Source organism: Cynocephalus volans, chromosome 12, assembly GCF_027409185.1.
Source record: "Cynocephalus volans isolate mCynVol1 chromosome 12, mCynVol1.pri, whole genome shotgun sequence".
NCBI lineage: Eukaryota > Metazoa > Chordata > Mammalia > Dermoptera > Cynocephalidae > Cynocephalus > Cynocephalus volans.
In genome coordinates this window covers 9,356,182-9,380,406 of record NC_084471.1, presented here as the reverse complement: position 1 = coordinate 9,380,406, position 24,225 = coordinate 9,356,182, and the positions used below count along the sequence as shown (strand labels likewise).

The following is a 24,225-nucleotide window of genomic DNA, read 5'->3' as shown; positions in this document are numbered from 1 at the left end:
CCCCCCACACATTCAGCCATACCTTCTGCGTCTTCTTTCCCCACTTTCACCTCCCATGGAAGTTGGATTCTTGAGAGAAATGATGTCTGGCCAAAATCCACTGCAAGCAGGCTTGAGATTTGGGGGTGCGGTAAGCTGGGAAGGAGAAACCTGTGTCTAGTTGGGCAGAGATCTGAGGATGGGAAAGAAACTTTGTGGTCCCTGAGCTGGGATGGGGTTGGTGTTCCATGAATACTGCGAGCTCTAAGCTGTTGGCTTTTTATTTAGACCGGGCAGGTAAGAATTTGGGGTTTGTTGGATTATTTAGGAGCTAAGAAGCTCAGTGAGATTTATGTGTAGGCAAGTTGAGGCATCAGTAGCTCTGGGTTTGAGAACCTGAAAATATTCTCTTAAATAGCACTTTTTGTTTTATAGCAAGAGGGCTTTCACATATGTTGGCTCATCTGTCCACAGTAACAATGTCAGGTAGACAGTTTTCAATCCTCATTTTCCAGATGAGAAACCCAAGGCTTAGAGAGTTGATTGAGTGTCTTGCTGGAAAGTCACAGTGCAGAGCTAGGATTCCTACTCAGTTTTCTTTCTCTCTCTCTCTCTTTTTTAAAATTATTTTTTAAATTTTTATTTCCCCACTCATTTTTCTGATTCCAAATCTTCACTCTGTCCCAGAGTCCTGGGCTCCCTCAGCAAGTTACTTTTCAAGTGCCTCTTGTGAGATTCTGTGAGTCAGGTTTGGGATTGAGTTTGTCACTTATAGTCTGGCTACAAAGAGCAAGTTGACTCTAGTGAGCCAATAAGAGTAAAAGAAAATGCTCAATTCTGGGGTTAATGCAGTGGGAGTGGAGAGAGGGGAGATGGCTCAGGGTAATGTGGAAAAGTTAGGGAAGGATTCCTCGGGGTGGGGGGGAAGAGGAAGGGAATTCCTGGGTTAGCCACAATTGCTTTTGTGCTGTGAGGTTGACTTACATTCTGATTCTTACAGTAGTTCCATGAGTGGTGGGCATTACTATCTCCATTTCACAGATAAAGAAATTGAGGAACACAGGATTTGTGTGGCTGGCCCAAGGTTATCCCACTGGATTTGAACCCAGGCATTCATGACTCTTGAGTGTGCTGCTGCCCGCTGCAGCCACCTTCATCTCCAATATGTAAGACAAGAACAGGTACGAGGATGGTCTAAATTGGCAAATGCAACTGGGGTAGGGGCTGAAGCTAAAAGGTCAGCAGGCTCCCCAAGGCCAGGGGTTCTACTGAACTGGCTCTGTGTCCCAGGGCCCTGTGGGGCTGGCCCAGCAAAAGTACTCTCAGTAGGTTTCTGGAAACATGACTGGAAAAGGCAGAACAGCAGTGGAAGGAGGACTGGCCCCTGAGTGTGGAGATCTGAGTAAGTTCAGTTCTTTGGTGCCTGCTGTGTGTTCGGCTTGCCACCCCGGTGGAGCTTGGAGCTTGGGGACGAGGCAGATATGGTTGATTAACCTGAGCTTCCCAAGGACAGAACTGGGTCTGATTCACCCTCTGGGCCATTGGCTCCAGTAGAGGTGCCAGGAGGACACATTCAGCCATTGTGTTGTCAAATTAAATCATGCCCTAGTGTAGAGGAGGAAGGTTTATTTTGCCCAGGGGTGGGCAAAGTAAGAAGTACCATTTGAACATTTGAGAGATGGGTTGAGAAAGGCCAGAGAAAGGGCATTCTTTTTTTTTTTTTTTTTTTTTTTAAAGATGACCGGTAAGGGGATCTTAACCCTTGACTTGGTGTTGTCAGCACCACGCTCAGCCAGTGAGCGAACCGGCCATCCGTATATGGGATCCGAACCCGAGGCCTTGGTGTTATCAGCACCGCACTCTCCCGAGTGAGCCACGGGCCGGCCCTAGAAAGGGCATTCTAAGCAGAAGCACTGAGACAGACGAAGGCAGGGACATTTATTTATTTATTTATTTATTTTTTATTTATTTTAAAATTTTTTTTAAAAGATGACCAGTAAGGGGATCCTAACCCTTGACTTGGTGTTGTCAGCACCACGCTCAGTGAGCGAACCGGCCATCCCTATATGGGATCCGAACCCGTGGCCTTGGTGTTATCAGCACCACACTCTCCCGAGTGAGCCACGGGCCAGCCCAAGGCAGGGACATTTAAAGAAGGAACAGGTCACTTGGTATAACCTCGATATAGGAGGAAGATATGAGTTTGGGTTCAAGTCAGGCTCTGCTACCGTAGTCCCTTCGGTTCTCTGGGCCTCTGAAAACAAGCCCTGAGATTTGGTGATGTTTGATAGTAACCTGTGTTTGAGGATCAGGACAAGAAACTCAGACAAAAGGAGCTAGAAGAGTTTTACATTTTTTATTAATTAATTTTTTTGTACATTTTTTATTAATTTTAAGACACTGATCCAGCAATTCCCCAGTGGTCAGGCCCTGTTGTGAGTGCTTTTTTCTAGATTAGTTTATTTAATCCTTGTAACAGCCCCCCTATAGGTAGGCACTATAATTATCCCCATTTTTCAGAGGAAGAAACTAGGGCACAGAGAGGTTAAGTGACATTGCATAAGTGGCAGAGTTGCAAAGTGGACCTGGCAGTCCGTCTCTTGAGTGAGCCTCGTGTAGGACTAGGAAGGGAGAGGGGAAAGGAGGCTGGTGGGGACCACGGTGGTAGACCCGAGTGTCATCAGAGGCAGAGGTGTCCTCTGAGGAAAGCCGGCTGGAACTGGAGCTGGAGGTTTGACCTGGGCTGACAAAGTGACTACTAGATGTCAGCTCCCAGGATCCTCCACAGAAGCCGGCTCCTTTCATCACATTTAACGGCCTATTGGAAACGGCTCGTTTTCCTTTCTCTGTCAGCACCAGCTACAGACTCCCTCCTGCCTTATTTATTTCTTCTAGCGAGTTGGTTTCTTTGCAGCGTCCTGATAGCTTCTGCAGGTGTGTGAGCGCTGCTTGCCCATCGGGCCGTGGAAGCTGTCTGCTTTCAGAACCCATCTTCCTGACTTCCGAACTGTCTAGTCAACTTTGGTTTAGCAGTTCCTGAACCCCGTGTCAGAGGCTGCAACACGACCTTAATGAGAATGGTGATAATCACGACAGCAGCCATTATATATTTAATGCTACTGTGTGCCCGCACTATGCTTGGCACTTTCTGTGCCTTCTCATTGAATCCGCTCAACAAGTGTTTGAGGCAGGAACAATTATAAGCAGCCCTATTTTGCAGACTGATGCTCAGAGAGATGAAGTCATACATGCAAGGTCGCACAGCTGTGGTAGAACAGGGTGTCAGATGGAGCCAGGCCTACTGGACTCCAGATTCTGAGGTCTCAGCTGCCTTGCAGGACTGATTCCTTCAGGTTACTTCCAGTTTCCACGAAGCTCCTATCTGTGGAAATTGTAGCTGTCACTAACATTTGTATCATGCTTGTGCTCATAGTTCCCCATTAGTTGTCATGACAGTCCTTCAAGGTAAGAGGTATCCCTGCTTTTCAGAAGAAAATTGAGGCATCACCCACTCTCTAACGCTTCCTACACTGTCCACAGATACGTGGAAAGGGAACAAGGTATCAGAGTCCCTGAGACCAAGAGCCATGTCTTCTGGTTGGTTCGTGTTTCCAAAGCGCTGGGATCAGCCAACAAGTATTCATTGAGCACCTCCTGGAGGGCTGCAGGGAGGGTTGAGGCTGTGACCCTTCTGGTGTTTTCAGAGGTCACCCTGGTTCATCTGTGCTCTTGCTCCCAGGACTTGTCATGCACTGTACCTCTACAGGCGGAGGATCTTCCTTGATCCAGGCCTGGACAACTGCAGTAGCCTCTTAACTAATCTGGCATCCCCTCTTGTCATCCATCCTCCATGCAGCAGCCAAAGGGATCTTCCTGAGATTTAAATGAGATCCTGTCATTCTGCTGAAAACCCTCCAGTGGTTTCCCGACACACACACAGCACAGCCCTGGCCTGTGTGTAGCTCTCCGTCTGGCCTCTTCCTGTTTGCTTGCCCTTACTCCAGCGCTGCAGTCCTGCTGCCTTCTGTGTTTTCCTTGAACATTCTCAGCTTGTTCCTACCTCAGCTCCATTGCCCTTGCTGTGCCCTCTGCTGGGTGCACCGTTACCCTACCTCCCATCTTCTTCCATGGCTGGCTTCTTGTCTCTTTTAAATGCCACTTCCTCTTAAGGGCCTTCGCTAAACTCCCAGTCCACCCCACATCACTCTGCCACGTTTCCTGTTTTACTTTCTTTGTAACTCTTATCTCTGTCTTTGCTTGTCTTGTGCCTCTAACACTGACCTGTTTATTTGTCTTCCCACCCCTGACTACAAGTTGCACAAGGACAGGGACTTTATTAACCTTGTTACCCAAGCACTTGGCAGAGCACCCTGCACACAAACGTGTCCATGGTTATTTGCTGAATAATTGAATAAAAGCAGCAGGTTGTCCACCGAACAGCCCTTGCCAAAAATGAGTGGCTTAGACAGAAACTGCAAAGAAATCAACGTTGACCAACTGAAAACGTATAGGATAATTTTGGCAGTTGTGGGTGCTTTCCACAACACCCAATTCAGCAGAAACATGACTTTCTGACCTCCTCTGGGTGAGGCACACTACGTAAATCTGCAAAATAGTCTTGCCAGGTGGTTATCATCAACCCCATCTTGTAAGTGACAAAACTGAGGCTCAAAGAGGTGCCCTGGAACCTACCATGGGACAGTGCTGGGATTTGAACCCAGAGCTCATTGCACTACCCCAGCCTGTTGCCTTGTCACCATCAGGCATCAAAGCAAACTGAGCAGCCCATGAAGCTCTCTCAATACCCTAGGGTGCAACCATGAGGATTTCTGAGCTCAACTGCGTGAAAGAAAGGACTCCACAATGTTGGGAAGTCACTCTGGGTGACTTTTTTTTTTTAATACTTGCCTGTAATTTTGAAGGGTTTCACAATGAGCTTCTTTCACTTTTCTATTTAAAAAAAAAAAAAAAAAAGGAGAGTTATTTTTTGAACATCTCAGTCTAGCACCACACCCAGTGGGTCTTGATCAGGACGCAGGAGCCCGGGCCCCTGGAGACAGGGATGTGGGTTTAAACTGTTCCTGTGCAGTTTGGCCCAGGTTGGTGGGAGGGTGAGACAAGATTATGAAAGTAAAAGCCCTTTCTAACCAGGCCACTGCAGGAGGCGGGTGGGGGGTAAAGGTCATGCTTTGCTGCAGACTCTTAGTTTGGTTTATGGGGCTGGGGAGGAGGAGTGGGGAAGGCCTGGGGGAAGTTTCCTGAACTTTGGTTTCTGTTCAAGGTGGCCAGTTGAAAAGAAAATAAGTGGCAGGTCGCTGAGGCTTGCGGGTGTTCCATTTCACACTAGCTCCTTGCAGGCTTTCTCCTTGGCAGCAGTGTGGCAAGTCACCAATCCCCTCCAAGCCTCACTTTTCTGTAGACAGTGAAATAATAAACACCTACCTTTGAGATTATTGTGAGGGTGAATAACACGGTTCCTTAGACTAGAGCTTCTAAACCTTCTCAGAGACGTCATGGACCCTTTTCAGAGGGTACTGGTTTTTTTTTTTTTTTTTTTAAAGATGACCAGTAAGGGGATCTTAACCCTTGACTTGGTGTTGTCAGCACCACGCTCAGCCAGTGAGCAAACCGGCCATCCCTATATGGGATCCGAACCGGGGCCTTGGTGTTATCAGCACTGCACTCTCCCGAGTGAGCCATGGGCCGGCCCAGAGGGTACTGTTTTTAAATGCATAAAGTAAGATACACAGGATTACAAAGGAAACCAGTTCTCTCCCTTTTTTTTTTGGTAGTGGGCCAGTATGGGGATTGAACCCTGGACCTCGGTGTTCTCAGCACCACCCTGTACCCAACTGAGCTAACCAGCCAACCCTGAAACCAAGTTTCTTAAACTACAGCTGTGCTGCTTTATCAATTCACTAAAAACCAAGATTTAAGGGCCGGCCTGTGGCTCACTTGGGAGAGTGCGGTGCTGGTAACACCGAGGCCACAGGTTCGGATCCCTACATAGGGATGGCTGGTTAGCTCACTTGGGAGCGTGTGGTGCTGACAACACCAAATCAAGGGTTAAGATCCCCTTACTGGTCATCATTAAAGAAAAAAAAACCAAACCAGATCTAGCACTGAATCTGCTGTAACATAATTTTGAAGTTGTGATGAGCATGAACTTTTCATTATGTCTGCAGTAACTGAAACATGGTAAGAAGAGATTGTAGTGGTGACAAGGTCGCAGGCAGGTCTCGGACACTGCTGCAGTGTATTGCCTATGTTGGAGATTGGAGGGAATGCTAGCTATCAGGGCGGGGTTAGTGCAAAGCAAGTTGTAAATGTTTTCCCACCCAAGTTCACAGGCCTCTGACTTCTCTTTATTTAGAATCCCTGCTTTAGAAGGTAGTTGACATGCTGCAGGTGATCTCCAAAAATGAGGCATGACCCCTCCCTGACCTCCTTGGAGCAGAGGGTCCTTGGGGTGAGCAGACATGCCACATAAGGACTGTAGGGAAGGGATAAATGCAGACCTGGAAAGCTGGCTAGTGGGGTCAAGGACAGCAAAATTAAACCTTTCGTGGTCTCTCTGAGTAAGCCATCGAGGGCCCAGTGAGTCAGAAGTGCCAGGCGTCTTTGAAGAGGCCGCAGCCTTGGGTGGTGTTCACGTGATATGCAGTGCGTCTTCAGGCTGGACTGACTGCTGCTCTTTAATTAACCCTGGGAAAAGTGAGTGCAAGGTGGGCAGCCCTGGCTGGAGGCAGCCTGGTGGGAGGGGGAGGAGCACTGTTGTGTTGGGATGTGAGAGAGTGAGCTCCAGAGCTAACTGCCAGGGTTCAAATCCCAGTTCCATCACTTACTATGTAACCCTGCCAGTTATTTCACCGAAACCTGTGCCTCAGTTTCCTCATCTGTGAAATGGGGCTATAATAGTTTTGTCCTTTCTTATGGGATGTTGTGAAGATTAAGAATTATATTTAAAGCCCTTAAAGCAATATCTGGTGGGAGGAAGTACATAGTAAGTGATGACTGATGTCAACATCTCTACTGTTATTCTAAGATTCATGAGCTCCACACACTTCGAATAGGGTTCACTTCTCTCTCTGGGCTGCTCAGATATAAATCAGATGCAGCTTCTCCCTTCAAAGAGCTCATAGTTGAGGGAAAGATGGGGACATAAGCACATCATTTCAATTAGCTGGGTTTAGTACAATGGTCGTGGTGAGCTTGGGGCGCTGTGCTCAAGTGGGTGTCAGGGAAGGAAGGCTTCCTGGTAGAGAAGCCACCTTGACTGAACTTTAAAGAAGCAGTGGGCATTAGACAGGGTGGGAAGCAGTCAGTGTGGAGGATGTCCTGCACAGAGTGGGAAGTCAGATAGTTCATTGTTGCCAGAATGTGACATTCCGGGCTGGCCACGGGGCAGATGAGAGGGCAGGCGTGCCCCTCGGTGCTGCATGCATCAGGATGAGGAGCTTGGACTTTGTCCCCCCAGTAGGTTGTCATGGAAAGTTGTTTGTTTTTAACTTTTTATTCATAAGAAGTTGCAAAAATAGTACGTAGTGTTCCATTCACCCAGCTTCTCCTAGGGGTGACATATAGTTGTACATTATCAAATCTAGAAAATTGGCAGTGGTACATTACTAGACTACAGAGCTTATTCAGTTTTCACCTTTTCTTAAAACCTGCATTCGTGTGTATGTGTGTGTGTGTGTTCACGTGCACACTTAGAAGGGTTTTGAGCAAGGGAGTGACCTTTGCCTATGTGTTAGATATCCCTGAATTCCGAATGGGAACAGGTTGGAGGGGGCTCCTTGAAAGCTGTTGGTAAGAAGTGGTGAGGGCCTGAGAGATAGCTGAGGTTGTAAGAAGGGTGGGAGGGGCTGCAGGGTGGAGAAATAGTTAGGAGGTAAAGCTGGGAGAATTGGGGATTGACTGAGAATAGGGTGATGCTCAGAGCTATGAAGAGAGTCAGGGAATAATGGAGGAGGAGCAGGAGTAGGAGAGAAGATGCTGAGCACAGTTTGGAATGTGTTCAGTTGGAAGAACACCCATCCCAGCTGGGGTGGGCACCAGGGCGGACTTTCTGGACACAGAAGTGTCTGAGCTGGGCCTTAAAGGATAAGCATAAGTTGGCTAGGTGTGTATGGGAGAGGGCATTCCAGATAGAAGGTCCAGGATTAGGGAAGGCACGGAGGTCATAGGCAACCTGGGTGCTGGACATCCGGGCACCACTACACGGAAGGTAAGAGATATGAGAATGAAATACTGGGGAGGGGGTGAACCTGGTGGGAATAGATTTGTGAGTCATTGACATGACTCATGAGATCATGAAATGCAAGAGCTCATCTGGGGAGAGCGTGTAGAGTGACGAGAGTGGGAGCATTGTCCCTTAAGTGGAGGCTCATAGTATTCGTCTTGAGGCCTGGGCAGAGGAGGAAGAACCCCTCACAGAGACGGAGCAGGAACAGTCAGAGAGGCTTGAGGAAGGCCCAAGAGTGCAGCCTCACAGGAGCCAGGAAGTGGCAGATGCAGCCAAGAGTCCAGGAAGAGGCGAGTAAAAACTGTCCCTGCACTGGAATCAGCAACTAGGAGACCCTTGGGTTGGGGAGGGTCCTTGGCAAGCACCATGAAGTGGGGTGATAGAGTAGGAGTGGGGTTGTTGTGAGTTGGGGACTTGAGTGGGAGGTTTGAGGATGTGGAGACAGTGTAGACAACTCTTTCATGAAATGTGGCCAAGAAAGGGAGGAGAGATTGTGTATTTGCCAGAAGGGGATTTAGGATCAGGGGAGGGAATTATTTTAGGGATGGGGAAGATTTGAGCATTATGACAGATTGAAGGGTCCTGGAGCTGTGTCTCATTGCTTAACGGGAGACAATAACAGTGATGGTGGGGCCGGCCCGTGGCTCATTTGGGAGAGTGCGGTGCTTATAACACCAAGGCCACGGGTTCGGATCCCTATATAGGGATGGCCAATTAGCTCACTTGGGAGAGCGTGGTGCTGACACCACCAAGTCAAGGGTTAAGATCTCCTTACCGGTCATCTTTAAAAAGTAAAAATAAAAAAAAATAACGGTGATGGTGATATGCATGGGCTCTGGGGCCAGGCTGCCAGGGTTTGAATCCCAGCTCCACCATGTACCAGCTCTGTGACCTTGGGCTGGTCACTTACCTTCTCTGCTTCTGATTCTTCCTCTGCAAAATGGGGAAAACAATGGTATTTATCTCACAGGGTTGTTGTAGAGCTTTAAGGAAGTTATTATGTGTAAAGCAATCGTGACAACCCCTAATACATGGTGACCACTCAGTAATTGTTAATATTATCTGATTATTCATTTCTCTTTTTTTTTTTTTTTTAAAGATGACCGGTAAGGGGATCTTAACCCTTGACTTGGTGTTGTGAGCACCACGTTCAGCCAGTGAGCGAACCAGCCATCCGTATATGGGATCCGAACCCGAGGCCTTGGTGTTCTCAGCACCGTACTCTCCCGAGTGAGCCACGGGCCGGCCCTTATTCATTTCTCTTGATGTCAGTTTTTCTCATTTATTTATTCAATATTCACCCACTCTTATCTATAAAATGGTTAGGTTGGATGAGTTATTTATTCATTCATTCATTTATTTTACCACCATTTATTGAGCACTTGCTCTATGCCAAGCATAGAGCCAGGCACTGAGATTTTGAAGAGGCTGGAACAGTCCCTCCCTGGTCTGATGAAAATATGAGTCTCTAAAATTCTGTCATCTTCAAACCCTTCCCCAAAGTGGAAAAAACTAGTGTGTTTCCTTCGTGGTTCTCAGGTCAACGGTTTGCTCTGTTTCTCAGGAAGAACAGCTTTTTTGACATTTTGGCAGACCCAGAGCATGGATTTAAAATCAGGCACTCAGCCTACGGGTTCCCACTCGACCCCTGCCCTACTGACCTTAAGTCAGTCATTTCATTTTGTATCTCAAATTAAAATAGTAGTACTTGCTCTGTGCAAAAAATCCAAACCATGCTGAGGAAATCAGAAAGGAAAGTGTTCTGTGCCTCGTTGGCCCTTGGCAGATCCTTGTCCCCAGAGAGAACCAGTTAAATTGGAGAATATTCTTTCAAGCTCTTTGTTTATATATAAACAGATGTTGCACACAGATGTGATCATACAACACAGAGTATTCTGAAGACTGCTTTTTTTATTCCTCAACCACACATGGAGTCATCTCTACGAAAATACACATAGATTCATCAGTTGCATTGTGTTCCATGGGTATGGGTGTACTATAATTTAATTAATTAATTAAGTTCATCCTTTACTGGTGGATGTTAAGGTGGCTTCTAGTTTTCCACTCACTCCTAAAAGATAATAATCCCTATGCCAATATGATTGAGTACTTGTACAAGGGTTTTTGTAGGTTAAATTCTTGGAAGTGAAATTTCTGGGTCAAAGGTGAAGGACATTTTATCATTTGTAAGGCTTTGTTTGCAAGTAACAGATTCCTACCTCAGAATGATAGCTCACAGGAATGCGTATCTCAGAATTGTTATCTCACATGAAAAATGAGGCAAGGCAGTTAATTTTGGGGGTCAGACTTGTCATTAAACACCTTCGGTCTTTCTGCCTTTTTGCTCTGCCATCCCCAGTATGTTCATCTTATTACACCTGGCACACAGTGGCAGAAAAAGGGATTCTTTTATCCATACCATTTTAAGTGTGAAAAAACCGTTCCCAGAAGCCCCTTCCCTTACTTCCCTTCCTTTCTCATTGGCCAGGATGATGTCACATGCCCTTGCCTAAGCCAATCACTGGCAAGGAAAAAGGACTTTTAGGATTGGCTTAGCCCAGTAAAGGTTCACCTGAGTTCCTGGGAAAGGATTAATATTGAGGCTGTGCCAGGAAGGAAGAAGGGAAGCCGGCTGCTGGGTAGACAGACACCAGGGCCTGCCTTGCTCGTTTTGGTAGATGTTGCTAAATAGGTTCACAAAGATGCTTCCGGTGCACATGCTCAGTGTATGTGCAGCGTTCAGGAGTGCCCATTTCTCCACCGTCGTCAGCCAGGGTTTCTTCTCACCTTGGTCTCATGGGTGAAAAGTGGCATCTTGTTCTAACGTGTGGTTCTTTTATTAGTGCACTTGAGTATCTTTTCTTAGTGATTTATATTTCTTGTGAATTTCCTGTTTATGTTCTTTGCCCATCTTTCAAAGTAATAATAACGATCATAAAATAATAATAGTTAATATTAATTAAATTCTTATCATGTGTCAGACATCTCATTTAACCTTCACAACAGTCCTATAGAGTAGATATTATTATTCTTGTTTTAGACATGAGGGAAGTGAAACACCGAGAAATTGAGCAACTTGTATGAAGTTATTATGGAAGGGATGTTGGATTTGAACCCAGGTACACACCTGGGTATGCAGTGGTACTGTGCTGACTCATTGAGGGAATTGTTTCCTGTTGGATCCTTAATTCCTGTATTTTTAGGAAGAGCTCATTTGAGTCAGGTCCGGTATGGAATTCCTAAGTTATAAGAACCTGGAGTTGGGGGTGAGGGGACTGCTTGGCCTGGCAGCGAGATCCTGGGTCTGTCTGGGCCTCAGCTTCTTCCTTGGACTTTTTTCTTTCAAAAGAAATGAAGCTGGTCTGAAGGTTTGTTTGGCGCACATGCTCCTTGCTCTTCTGCCACGTGCCCTCTCTGAGTCATACCCAATACACCCTCAAGAAGCTCACCTCCTTCTTCAGCTGAGAACAAATGACCTTTCAACCACTGTATTAGTCTGCTTGGGCTGCCATAAAAAAAAATACCATAGACTGGGCACTTTAAACAACAGAAATTTATTTTCTCACAGTTCTGGAGGCTGGAAGTTCTAGACCAAGTTTCATTTTCTGGTAAGGGCTCTCTTCCTGGCTACAAACCTCACTGTGTTCTCACATAGCCTTCCTCAGTGCATACATAAGGGGAGAGAGAGAGAAAAAGCAAGTTCTCTGGTGTGTTTTTAAGGACACTAATCCTATTGAATCAGGGCCCTACCCTATGACCTCATTTAACCTTAATTACCTCCTTATAGGCCCTGTCTCTAAATACAGTCAATAGGGATTAGAGCTTCAGCATATGAATTTTGGGAGGACACAAATATTCAGTCTACAGTATTCCACCCCAGCCCCACAAAGGTCATGTCCTTATTGCATACGAAATACATTCATTCCATCCCAACAGCCCCAGGAGTCTTAACTCATTCCAGCATCAACTCTAAAATCCAAAGTCTTATCTGAATGTCACCTTAATCAGATATGGGTGAGACTCAAGAAACAGTTCATCCTAAGGCAAAATCCCCTCTCTAGCTGTAAACCTGTGAAACAAGACAAGTTACATACTTCCAAAATACAATGGTGGGACAGGCGTGGAATAGACATTCCCATTCCAAAAGCAAGAAATCAAAGAAGGGAGACGTAATGGGTCCCAAGCAAGTCCAAAACCTAGCAGTGAAAGTTCTATTAGATTTTAAGGCTTGAGAATAATCTTAGGGCCAGCCCATGGCTCACTCGGGAGAGTGTGGTGCTGGTAACACCAAGGCCACGGGTTCAGATTCTTATATAGGGATGGCCGGTTAGCTCACTTGGGAGAGCGTGGTGCTGACAACACCAAGTCAAGGGTAAAGATCCCCTTTCCGGTCATCTTAAAAAAAAAGAGAGAGAATAATCCTGTTTGGCTTGATGTTCCTCCTTCTGGGCCCACTGGGGTAGCAGTGTCACCCCTACAACTCTATGGGGTAGCCCTGCCCCCAAGGCTCTACTGGGCGATCCTGTTTCCAAGGCTCTGGGTGGTAGTCTGGCCTGTTGAAATGGAGGTGGTAGCCCAGTCCTGATTGTCTCTGAATGACTTTTGGGGTTATTCTTCCCTTTTCTTGAAGGATAAAGCATGTCCACAGCCAAATAGCTATATGGCCCTGTCCTGTAGAATCTCAGAGGTCCAACAGCCCTCGTTCATTTTGCCTTACTTTCTCTTTCCCCTTTAGTTCAAACTGGCAGTGTCTCTGCTGGTATAATACCATCTCTATTCCTGGCTTCTGCTAAAATGGTTGGTTAGATTCCTGGTTCACACCCACACTAATCTCCTTATTAAATGGTTGTTCAGCCACACCCTTAGTGTTCCCTTCAGAGTACACTTTCTCATTTTTTTTGCAATATGGATAGGCTGAGAATTTTCCAGGTTTTCAAGTTCTGTTTTCCTTTTTATGTAAGAATTCCTTCTTCAGTGCTATCTCTCCTCTCAAATTTTATTAAAAGCAGTAAGGAGGACCCATGCTGCACCTTCAATACTTTGCCTGGAAATATCCTCTGTTAGATATTCAATTTTGTTGCTTACAAGTTTTACCATCCACAAAACACTAGGATGCAATCAGCCAAGTTCTTTGCCATGTTATAACAAGGATTGCCTTTCTTCCAGTTTCCAACCACATGTTACTTGTTTCCATCTGAAACTTCACCGGAATCACCTTTAACAACCATATTTGTACCAACAGCCCCTTCACAGCAATGTAAGCTTTTTCTAGCATGTACCTCAAAATGTCTTCAGCCTCTACCCATCACCTAATTCCAAAGCCACTTCTACATTTTTAGGCTTTTTTTTAATAATAGCACCCTATTTCTTGGTACCAAAATCTGTATTAGTCTTTCAAAGCTGCTATAACAAAATGCCAGATCAGAGCTCCATTCTTATGACCTAATTTAATGTTAATTACCAGCATATATGCCCCATCTCCAAATATAGGGGTTAGGGCTCCAACATATGAATTTGAGGGGTGGAAAGATACAGACATTCAGTCCATAACCATTAAGACTTTCCTGGAAGAGGGTTATTGAGGAGGGGGAAGGTGAGGTCTTGGGGCCCTTGCTCTCCTGGCACATTGTTTATCAGGTTGCCTGATGCCTATCTCCCCAGTTCTTTTGAACCCAGGTTCCAGGCTCACTGTGTGGCCTTAAACAATTTTCTTAGCCTCTTGGAGTACTATTTGCCAGCCTGATGGGATTGTAGTGAGATTTAAATAATTCTCAGCTATTTAATGAGAACTTATTTTCATGTAGGGCAAAGCCAGATATACGGCTGCCCTTTTGTTCAGAACCTCATGTGGCCCCTTGCCCTACTTACAAAACCTCTGTGTACGGTCTTCCCTGCTAATCTCTCTGACCTTCTCATTTTCCATTCTCCCTACTGCCCACTTCACCCCATCCACACTAGCCTCCTTGCTCTTCTCCAAATACACCAATTAGGTGCCTACCTTAGGACTTTGTACTCACTGTTCCCTCTGCCTGGAACACTTTTCCCCAACACACCCTACAGATCTCTATTCAGATTTCAAAGAGACCCTCCCTGACTACCCTATATATTTATAACACCCTGTCACTGTGTCTCATTTTTTTCTTCCTTGTGTGTATCCTTTTTGTATTACATTATATATTTGATTTGTTTTGTGCCTCTTCCACTAGAACATAGGCTCAAAAGAGAAACTTTGTCAGCTTTGTTAATTACTAAATCCCCAGCAGGCCTAGAACATGTAGAGTATTTCTTAAGTGCTTACTTCCTGAATGAATGAATGGGTGGGTGGATGCCTCTAGTGAAGTTCCTGTTTCCTCATATTGTAACTATGTCCCCATAGTTTTGTTTCCCTACTAGATGGTGAGTGCTTTGGGGGCAGGGATTTTGTACCCAGATCAGGGCTGAAAGTGCTCACTTGTGTTTAACAAATGAGTCTGTTGAGAGGAGGAATGTGGTTTCCCCCAGCTTACAGAGGGTTACTGTCTTTGTGGCCTATGTGGTTTTTTTTCTGCCAGGCCATGTGCTTTATACCTTCCCTGCCCCTCTCTCCCAGCCACAAGAGTGCCTCAGATCGCCCCAAGGGCTGCATGGTGTGGCTCTGCATCTGGCTTTGCCTGACCATGCCCAGACACAAAAAGCAAACTACCGGGCACCTGCTAAGTGCAAGGACCTGGGATAGAGGAGCAGAAAAGGTATAAAACACACAGCCTGGAAGGAAAGAAACCACATAGGCCACAGGACAGTAACCCTCTGTGAGCTGGGAGAAAATGGGGAAACCATATTCACCCCCACAACTCACTCAACTCAGTTCATTGTCTATCTACCCCTGTGCCCCACAGCACAGTGCCTAGCACTAAGTAGGAAAATCATAAATGTTGAACTGAATAAAATTCTCCCATTCTGGGTCTGTCTTTGCCCTTGACACAGAGGAGACTAAATCACCCGTGTGGTTGGGGGAGTCAGAAAATCTTCTGGAAGGAGGGGACCTGGAAGGTGGGTGTGGCAGTTTCCTTCCTCTAGAGCTCCCATCCTCTCCTTGTTACCTGGGCTCTGCCCCTCCAGGCCCCACTTCTACATCCTGGGTCCCAGTCAGACTTGAGCCTCTGACTTGCCGTTACTTAGTATCACTGTGACTTTTAGCAGTTGTCATACTCTCATGGGGGAGGGTGTCTGTGGGCCCCAGGCCTAAGGGCACGTGTGCCTCCCTGGGCACCCCATGTTTCCTCACGGCAGACGTCACGCACTGTGCGATCCTTCTTTAAAGCACTGTCAGGGCCCAGGGAGTCTTCTCAATCCAGCCCCTCCTTTGGGACAGCCCCTGGCAGCCTCAACAAGCCTGGCATTGTTCTAGGTAAGATGAAATCTATTTGGCAGCCCTGGTCTGGGGCCTTTACACTCAACAGAATAACTCTCTAGTGGTCCATATATAGACCCTGGGGACAGGAAATTGGAAGAAGCATGATATTTTTGTACAGGAGCCTCCCCAATATCATACTACAGAGGCATCTGCCTTTTTGGGGGGGTGAGCAGTCACAGAAACACAGGGTCAGGTGACAGCAATTTTGCTGAGTGGTTCTGTCTCTCCTGTGCCTCTGAGGACGGACAGCAGCAGTGTCTTTTCTGACCTGAAGTCAGTTGTTCGGGGTGTCCCCTCTTGCTGACTGTGGACCAGGTGACCTCTCTGAGCCTCACTTTCCTCACCTTTGAAATGTGGGTGAAGCCCAGCCCAGCCCCCAGGGTCATCAGTTGGATGGGATGAAATGTGGGAGATGACAGTGATTTCATAAACCATCACCTGTAGTCCTCCAGGAGGCCTCTCCTCCCTGACACCAAGAAACCAACCCCTATTTACCCTCCAAAGCCCAGTTCCAATGTTGCCCTCTTTAAGGAGCTTCCCCTCTGTGCCTCTTCCCAGCCTCTGTTTACTACAGAAGTCTGGTTTGGGCTTGAGCTGTTGGGATATCTGTGTGTGTCTCTGACTAGGTTGTGAGGCCGGGCTGGGGGGCAGGAACCCCAGCTTTCTCATCTGTATGTAGCAAATTGAATGTCCAGCATAGGAATTCTGATGTACTTACTTTTTTTTTTTTTAAAGATGACTGGTAAGGGGATCTTAACCCTTGACTGGGTGTTGTCAGCACCACACTCAGCCAGTGAGCGAACCGGCCATCCCTATATAGGATCCGAACCTGTGGCCTTGGTGTTATCAGCACCACACTCTCCCGAGTGAGCCACAGGCTGGCCCCTGATGTACTTACTAATAGCCACCACTTCTTAAGGGTCCACTATGGACCAAGCCCTGGAATGAGGACTTCCTATGTGTTAATCCTGCCAACAGGCACTGTTTCTCTTCCTCGTTTTACAAAAAAGGAAACTGCAGCCCAGGGAGGTAGAGTAACCTGCTTAGGGTCACACAGCCAGTCAGTCAAGGAGGTCAGAGAGGTGGATAAATGGCCGGGCTGCGTGAGGAGCATTCATACCTCCTGGAGCAGGAAATGTTTATCGCTTGGCATCAGATTCAGACTTTTTGGGAATTACTGCTCGGGTGGTTGTGGTCAATGATTGTAACTGTTAAGTCCGCTCAGACTTCAGGGCTGGAAGACTGACATGGAAACATTTCTCTCTGACTGCGGTGGTTTTCTGAGAGAACCATGGGCTGAGCAGGGCTTTGAGAGGGTAATAGGGCCATTGCTCCCTCATGGTGGAAGCCAGTATAGACGTGGGGGGAATTTTGATCAGTCAAAGGTAAAGAGAGTCATCAGAGGCTCTAGATGGGGAAGGACAGGGTCTGGTCTGTGGATGTGAAAGACCCCCATGCTGTCCTTGGGGGGCAGGGAGGAGGCTGGCCCAGTCTGGGGATAGGTGACATGGCCAGGCAGTGGAGAAAGTGGAGGCTGGCTTGTGACCCAGGTCAAAATAGCGGGGCTTGGTGACCATCGGCCGTGGCCGTGCCCTGTGGTTCCGGTGGTCAGGCTCGCAGGGGGCTTCTCCCCTCCTGCATCTTCCCTGACTGGTGCTAGGCCACACTGTGCAGTACCTGGTGTGCCCTGTCTCCCCTGCTGGATTAGCAGCTCTTCCAGGGCAAGGGCTGGGTCTGACCCATCATGGCTCCCCAGGCTCCTGGTAAACATCAGATGAATGAGTGCACTTGGGAATGATCCCAGTTGAAGGAATCAGGAGAGACTTGGTGGATGAGGCAGGCTTTGAAGCATGGATTGAATTTCACTCACAGGACGGGGAGGAGCTTGGCTGCCTAGGTGGAAGGACCCACAAGAACAAAGGCCAGGAGGCAGGAAAACCACCGGTGGCCTGTTGTGGCTGGGGGACTGGAGTGGTGCATGAGGATGAAGAGGGGCTTGTTTCAGACAGGAAAGGCGAGGATGGAGAGACAAGCTGAGAGGCTTGCTTGCCAAGGGCCAGCAGCCCAGGGCCATCACTGCAGGCCTCCTGCACAAGGACAGGATCGTAGTGGTTGTGTCTGTCCCAGGAAACACTGGCAGAGCAAGAGGGAGGAGCAGAGTTGGATGACATGTTTTGCCACAGTTGTTGACTGTTGTCTGTGCCAGGTGCTCTGCACATATTGTCTCCTGAGCCCTCATGACAGCCAGTGTGCAGCAGCTGCCATTAGCCCATTTTCCCCCTCAGGAGATGGAGACCCAAAGTCACATAGAAAGTGTGAACGCTGGGATTCACACCCAGGTCTCAGTCCACAGCCCTGACCTCGAGGGCAAGCATGTGATGTGGGCATGTGTCAATGCCTCATAAATACAAAGACTGGATTATCTGCCAGCCTGAAAGCTCCCTGAGGGCAGCCCAGCATGGACCTCTTGTGGTCTGAACGGTGAGGACTGTCCAATGGCTGGTGGGCTGTGGAGGGAGGGAGGAAGCTGTGGCTGGGATGGCCCCCAGGTCCAGAGGCCTTCCTTGGGCCAGGCTTCACATCCTGGCTGGGCACAGATGAGATGTATGCACTGTGGCCATCTGTTGCCTGGCATCCTCCCTGAGCAGCCATCACCAGAGATTACCAACGATGCACAGGTGGGGTGAAAGGAGGCATGTCCTGGGTTCAAATCCTGCCTCAGCCACATGCCAGCTCATGACTTGGGCTCCCCAAGCTTCAGTGTCCTCCTTAGTAAAATGAGGATCAAATGACACCCACCTTACAACACTGTTGAAAAGAGTCAACAAGATCCTTATGCGATGCATGTGGCCAGGTGCGTGGTGCTCTATTGTCACTGTAATCATTGGCCATCATTTTGCATTTTCTGTGTCACTTCTTCCTGGCAGCAGCACAGATTACTGAGTTTGATGGTAAAACAATGTTTTTCCCTTGAACTTGAGAGTGTCCCATACAGTATTATAGCCCAAGCCATGTGTGGGAAAGGGCAGGTGGCCTCCTTGTGGCTCCTTGCCCATTGAAGGCACCACCCACACAAACTCGGAGTCCAGTGGGATGTGGCCATGGAGGCAGTGGTGTGGTCTGAGTCAGATGGTCTGCGTAGACCCTGACACAAGTCATTGTCCTCAGGGGCCCCTCCCCACCTGTGAAAGGGGGTGAGAGTAGGCGTGAAAGAGCACCCACCTACATGGCCACACAGCGGGGTGAGGGGACAGAGACCCGGGCCCTGTGGACTGACAGATGGACTTGCTTTCTCCCCCAGAGACTGATGGAGAGGCAGAAACGGAAGGCGGACATCGAGAAGGGGCTGCAGTTCATTCAGTAAGCATGTGGCTGGGCAGGCCAGGCAGGGGTGGGTCCTTCCAAAGCCACACAGTCCCCAGTTCTCCCTTTTCTTTCTCCCTAAGTCTTTGCTGTTCAGGCCCTGTGTGCATTGGGGTGTGGGAAGGTGGGATGGGCTAGGAGGGGGCTGGCATGGCAGGGGCCTCGAACTCCACCAGCATGCATGCCCCCTGACACTGGTTACCCTTCAGTCTTGTGCAGTACATCATTCTACCCTTACCCTCTACATTTGCACATACACTCCCATTAATTCTCTTCTAACAAATCAATAGTCCTCACTTACTGAGCGCTTATTATCTCTCAGGCTCCATGCAGGGTCTTTTACATCCAGCATCTTTTTAATCTTTACAACAGCCTAGTAAAATAGGTGGCCTTATTTCTGCTCAGAGAGGCTCAGAGAGATTAAGAAACTTGCTTAAGGTCACACAGCTATTGAGTGACAGTATTTTAACCCAGGTCTGCCTGAATCCAAACCCCAGGTTTCTTTCTATTATATGCCTCCCAGCACCCACATGCCATGTTTGTGTTTTCATTTTTTTCTTTACACACAAAATTATTATTGTTGTTGTTGTTTTGCACAGCTGGCCAGTACAGGGATCCGAACCCGTGACCTTGGTGTTATAAGGCTGCATTCTAACCAACTAAGTTAAACAGCCAGCCTCAGGCAAAATATTTTTACTAACCTTTTTCTTTTATCTCTCCTAAATAGATCCTCAGAGGCACACGATGATTATGATGTACAGGCTTCATGGCCCCACTCTTGCTCCTTGCCTCTGATGCTGACCTGCTGTGTGACCTTGGGCAGGTCTCTGCCCCACTCTGAGTGCCTGTTTTCCCCTCCATGAAATGAGGGATCAGGAGACAAACCACAGCTTCCTTTCAAACTCAGCCATTTAGGCTGACAGGTGTGCCTCGGTTCTCCTGGGCTGATGCTTTCTCCCATACCGAGCTGACCTTACTTAGCCACCGGAGACGAGAAGGAGCCCAGAACCCACCTAATTTGTTGAGTCTGGCGGGCAGGGCTGACAGGCTGTGAGCGTACCTGACATTGGCTGGGGCGTGTGTGTTTTGTGGGAGTGGACAGGAGAAGAGCAGACACTCCCGAGCTAGGGAGGCCTGAGGGGGACCCCTGGTGCCTCCTGTGGGCTGCAATCACAGATTTGGCTGGGTGAGGGTGAGGTCATTCCCAAGGCCCAGTTTAGGCGTTCATTTCTTGACAGTGCTCCTGCCATTTCCTGCCACTCCTGTCCCCACCACTCCTGCTACAGGAGCCCCTATGCTGGCCCCTCTCCTGGAGTTGAGCTGCAGCTAGACCTTCATCGGCCCTGCCTTGGCAGAGTCTGATTTGCCTCTTTTTGCCCTTTTCCAGCCCTGGGGCCTCCTAGGCCCAACCTTGGCTTCTCCACCCACCCCCTCATGTAACTTAGAAAGGATTTGGAATGCCTGCCCTCCTTGTGGGGGGACTGATTTCTTAGGCAGAGGATGGTTGCCGGGAGCTAGGTCTGGAGCTGGAGTTGGTCTGCTCTTTTTAAAAAAAAAAAAATCATGACCAGTAAGGGGATCTTAACTCTTGGCTTGGTGTTGTCAGCACCATGCTCACCGAGTGAGCTAACCGGCCATCCCTCTGTGGGATCCAAACCCATGGCCTTGGTGTTATCAGCACCACACTTTCCCGAATGAGCCATGGGCCGGCCCCCTTGGTCTGCTCTTTCTCAGCATCTGCACCTGGGAAAGCCTGGCTGTCAGGCCCTGAGGAGAATGCAAGGCCTTCCGTCAGAAACAGGAGGCCGGCTTGGCGATAATTTAGGGAGTAAACTGCTGTCCACTCACCCCAATCCACAAGATGACATCTGAGGTCTGAGTTGGGGGAGCCTACTCATGGCATGACCTCTGGCCAGCAGCTCTGGCTCCTGGGGTCTCTGTAAGGCTGGGACCCCTGGGCTCAGCCAGACCTTGTTTGTTTCCCTCTCTTTTCCTTCTAGGTCAACACTACCCCTAAAGCAAGAAGAATATGAAGTGAGTGTCAGCGTCTGGGCTGGGTGAAGGTGAAGGGCGGGGGTCTCCAGGAGAGAGGGTCATGGGGGCTGGTGCCAGGGAGGGGGCTGGATGAAGAAGACCCCTGAGTTCCCTATACACCTTGCCCTCGACAGGCCTTTCTGCTCAAGCTGGTGCAGAATCTGTTTGCTGAAGGCAATGATTTGTTCCGGGAGAAGGACTATAAGCAGGCCCTTGTGCAGTACATGGAGGGGCTGAATGTGGCTGACTACGCTGCCTCCGACCAGGTGGCCCTGCCCCGGGAGCTGCTGTGCAAGCTGCATGTCAACAGGGCTGCCTGCTACTTCACCATGGTGAGCCCCACACCCTCCCTTCCTCTCATCCACCTCTGCCCTGGTCCCCATGTCCCCCTGGATGCCCAGCCAAAGCCGGCCTGTACCCTGGTAAGCCTGTAGGATCAGGGCTGGCCTCCTCCTCCTCCTCCTATCTGAATCGCACAACCTATTCTGTGGCTCTCAATCCTAGCTGCACTGCAGGCTCACCTGGAGAGCTCATAAAAGTACTGATGCATAATGAAAAGTGTTAACAGAAACCACACTGATGTCCTAGCCCCTTCCCAGGTAAATTAAGTTATACCCTGGGAATCTGGGAGTCTGACTTCTCCTGCTCCTCTCTCCTGGCCTCCCCCCTCCTCAACCTCCTCACTGTATCTCTCCAGACTTCCAGTCTCTTCCTCCTCCTCCTCCTCTCCCCTGTCCTGCTTGCCCAGACGCAGTCATTTATCAGATCCTGTGGGAGGCTCTGCTGTAAGCTCTCCAGAGGATCCAGCAACACCTCTGCAGTCCAGGGTGGACTCTTCTGGATAAGTGAGTCTCCAGATGCCTGAGAGGTTAACCTTCATGCTGTTCTGTACACAGAGCTGCCTTCACGGTTCCGCCTCTTCTCAGAGGTGTCATTGTTACTGTCAGCTCATGATGTTCTGCACTGGAGGCAGCTGTGGAAGTAGACATGCTCATTGCTATAGCACCTGCAGCCCTGATCGGAGTCTGAACAGCAGAGCACTTCCTGCCTTCCCTCCTGGACCTCTCGAGCCCATCCCCGACCCCAGCCTCCAGCTCCTCCAGCTCTGCAGGCAACAGAGGCTGCTGTTCAGTCCTAGGTGGGCCAGGAGGCCTGGGCGAGAGAGGGTAACAGGCGCTGAGCAGTGGGCCGCTGGCTTCTCTCTCACAGGGACTGTACGAGAAAGCGCTAGAGGACAGCGAGAAGGCGCTGGGGCTGGACAGTGAGAACATCCGGGCGCTGTTCCGCAAGGCACGCGCCCTCAACGAGCTGGGACGCCACAAGGAGGCCTATGAGTGCAGCAGCCACTGCTCCCTTGCCCTACCCCACGTGAGTGTGCTCTGCATCCTCGCAGGCTGCCTCCTCGTCCAGGCTGCACACCCTCTGTGCCGCCTCGCTTGGGCCAAGCCACCACACCTTTCTGAGCCTCAGTTTCCCTCTCTGTGGCAGACACTGACATGCACACTAGTGAACATCTCTCAGCTCTGACTGTGCCAGGCACTGCTAAAAATGCCTTGTGTGGATTAATTTACTCAACGCTTGCAACAACCCTAGGAGGTAGATACTGTCATTATCCACATTCTATTTTTTGTTTTGGTTTGGTTTTTTTGGCAGCTGGCCGGTACAGGGTGAACCCTGGATCATGATGTTATCAGCACCACACTCTAACCAATTGAGCTAACTGGCCAGTCTGAATTATCCCCACTTTAAAGATGAGGAGACTGGAAGCATGGAGATAAAGAAACTTACTCAAGATCACAACAGCTAGGGTGTGGCAGAGCTAAGATCTGAACCCAGGAAGTGTTCAGATCTGAATCCAGAATCAGTGCTCTTAACCTCTACCATCTGAGTACAGGGTTGCCATGAGGATTAAAAGGGGTGCCACCTGTGCTGGGGTCCTGATGTTGGGGCTGTCACTGGATGGGGAAGAGACAATAGGAAATGACTAAAGACAGCCTGTGAGGCAGCCCTGGCCTGGTCACAGGTGGACACATGTCTTCCCTCCCCATTTATTTATCCACTTAACAAGTATTTACTAAATGCCCACACAGTGCCCAGATCTGTGCCTTCAGGGACCCACGGCCCACTGGAGACAAATGGAAATAGCTCTGGGGTCTAGACCTGGCTCCACCCCTGACCCCCAGCATGATCTTGGGCAAAAAGCACATCCTATCTCTGCACATTTGCTCCACATCTATAAAATGCCCTTTCTGATTTATCCCCAAAATGATGGCATAAAAGGTCTTGGAGAAGGGTAAATGCCCAAGAAGGGCAGAGAGGACAGGAGTGGTCAGGAAGCCTCCCTGGAGGAGGTGGGCTTGAGTAGAGCAGGAAGAGGCAAGAAGGATTTGTGGGGACAGAGCGGAGGGCAGGCAGTGTGCACAGTGGTCAAGGATGTTGGTGCTGGGGAGCTGGCCTGTGTTTGGGTTCTAATTTTGGGTTTGCTATGTGACCTTGGCCATGGTTTAGCCTCCGTGAACCTGGTTTGCAACCCTGTAAAATGGAGGTGATAATATAACCATGAATCCCAGGGCTGTGCTGAGGATAGAATCAGAAAACCGTACAAGGCAGTTAGCACTATGGCTAGACACAGCAACGTTCAGAACACATTAGCTGTTATTACACTTGTTGCTTATTTTTCTTGCTTCCCTAATTCAGTTTAGTTCACAATTAAGAGCCTTTCTTCAACCAGCCACCAAAAAAAAGAACCTTTCTTTACGACAGTGGTCCCCTGATGTCCACAGCAGGTCCATATCCAGGTCCCTCTGGGTGCTCCTGAGGAGGGCAGGGCAGCTTTGGTCCCCACCACAGGTCAGGAAGCCAGTACCCAGTGAGGGCTAGTAAACTACCCAAGTGGAGTGCCCAGGTTAAGGCCTCCTTACTGTGCATTAGGGAATCCCCCTTTTTCCAGTCCTTGTTGGGCAAATACTGACTGAGCCCCTGCTCCATGTGGGCACTGGGGACCAGAGGTGACTCAGACCCAGACCCCAGCCTCCAGGAGCTCATCAGGAAGTATGAGATGGACAAATGCCCAGGATGTTATGGCAGCCCCCTTGCCCCATTGTGGCCCAGACCAGTTTTAGTCACCCATTTCTTTGTCTGCTGACTATCTTCCCTTTCAGACTGGAATCCCCCCGAGGCCTGGGCCCCCACCATCAGCCCTGTTCACTGT

General features: G+C 48.8%; 1 protein-coding gene across 1 annotated transcript in view; it reads left to right on the top strand.

Moving 5' to 3' along the window:
* Positions 1–24,225, top strand: part of ZC3H7B (zinc finger CCCH-type containing 7B) — a 51,297-nt gene that overhangs the window by 1,482 nt on the left and 25,590 nt on the right. Inside the window, exons 2-5 of the mRNA XM_063075307.1 lie at positions 18,919–18,977; positions 20,981–21,014; positions 21,149–21,346; positions 22,224–22,382. Coding sequence (XP_062931377.1) covers positions 18,925–18,977; positions 20,981–21,014; positions 21,149–21,346; positions 22,224–22,382 — 444 coding nt within the window. The 5' untranslated portion in view covers positions 18,919–18,924. The remainder of the gene's footprint in view (positions 1–18,918; positions 18,978–20,980; positions 21,015–21,148; positions 21,347–22,223; positions 22,383–24,225) is intronic.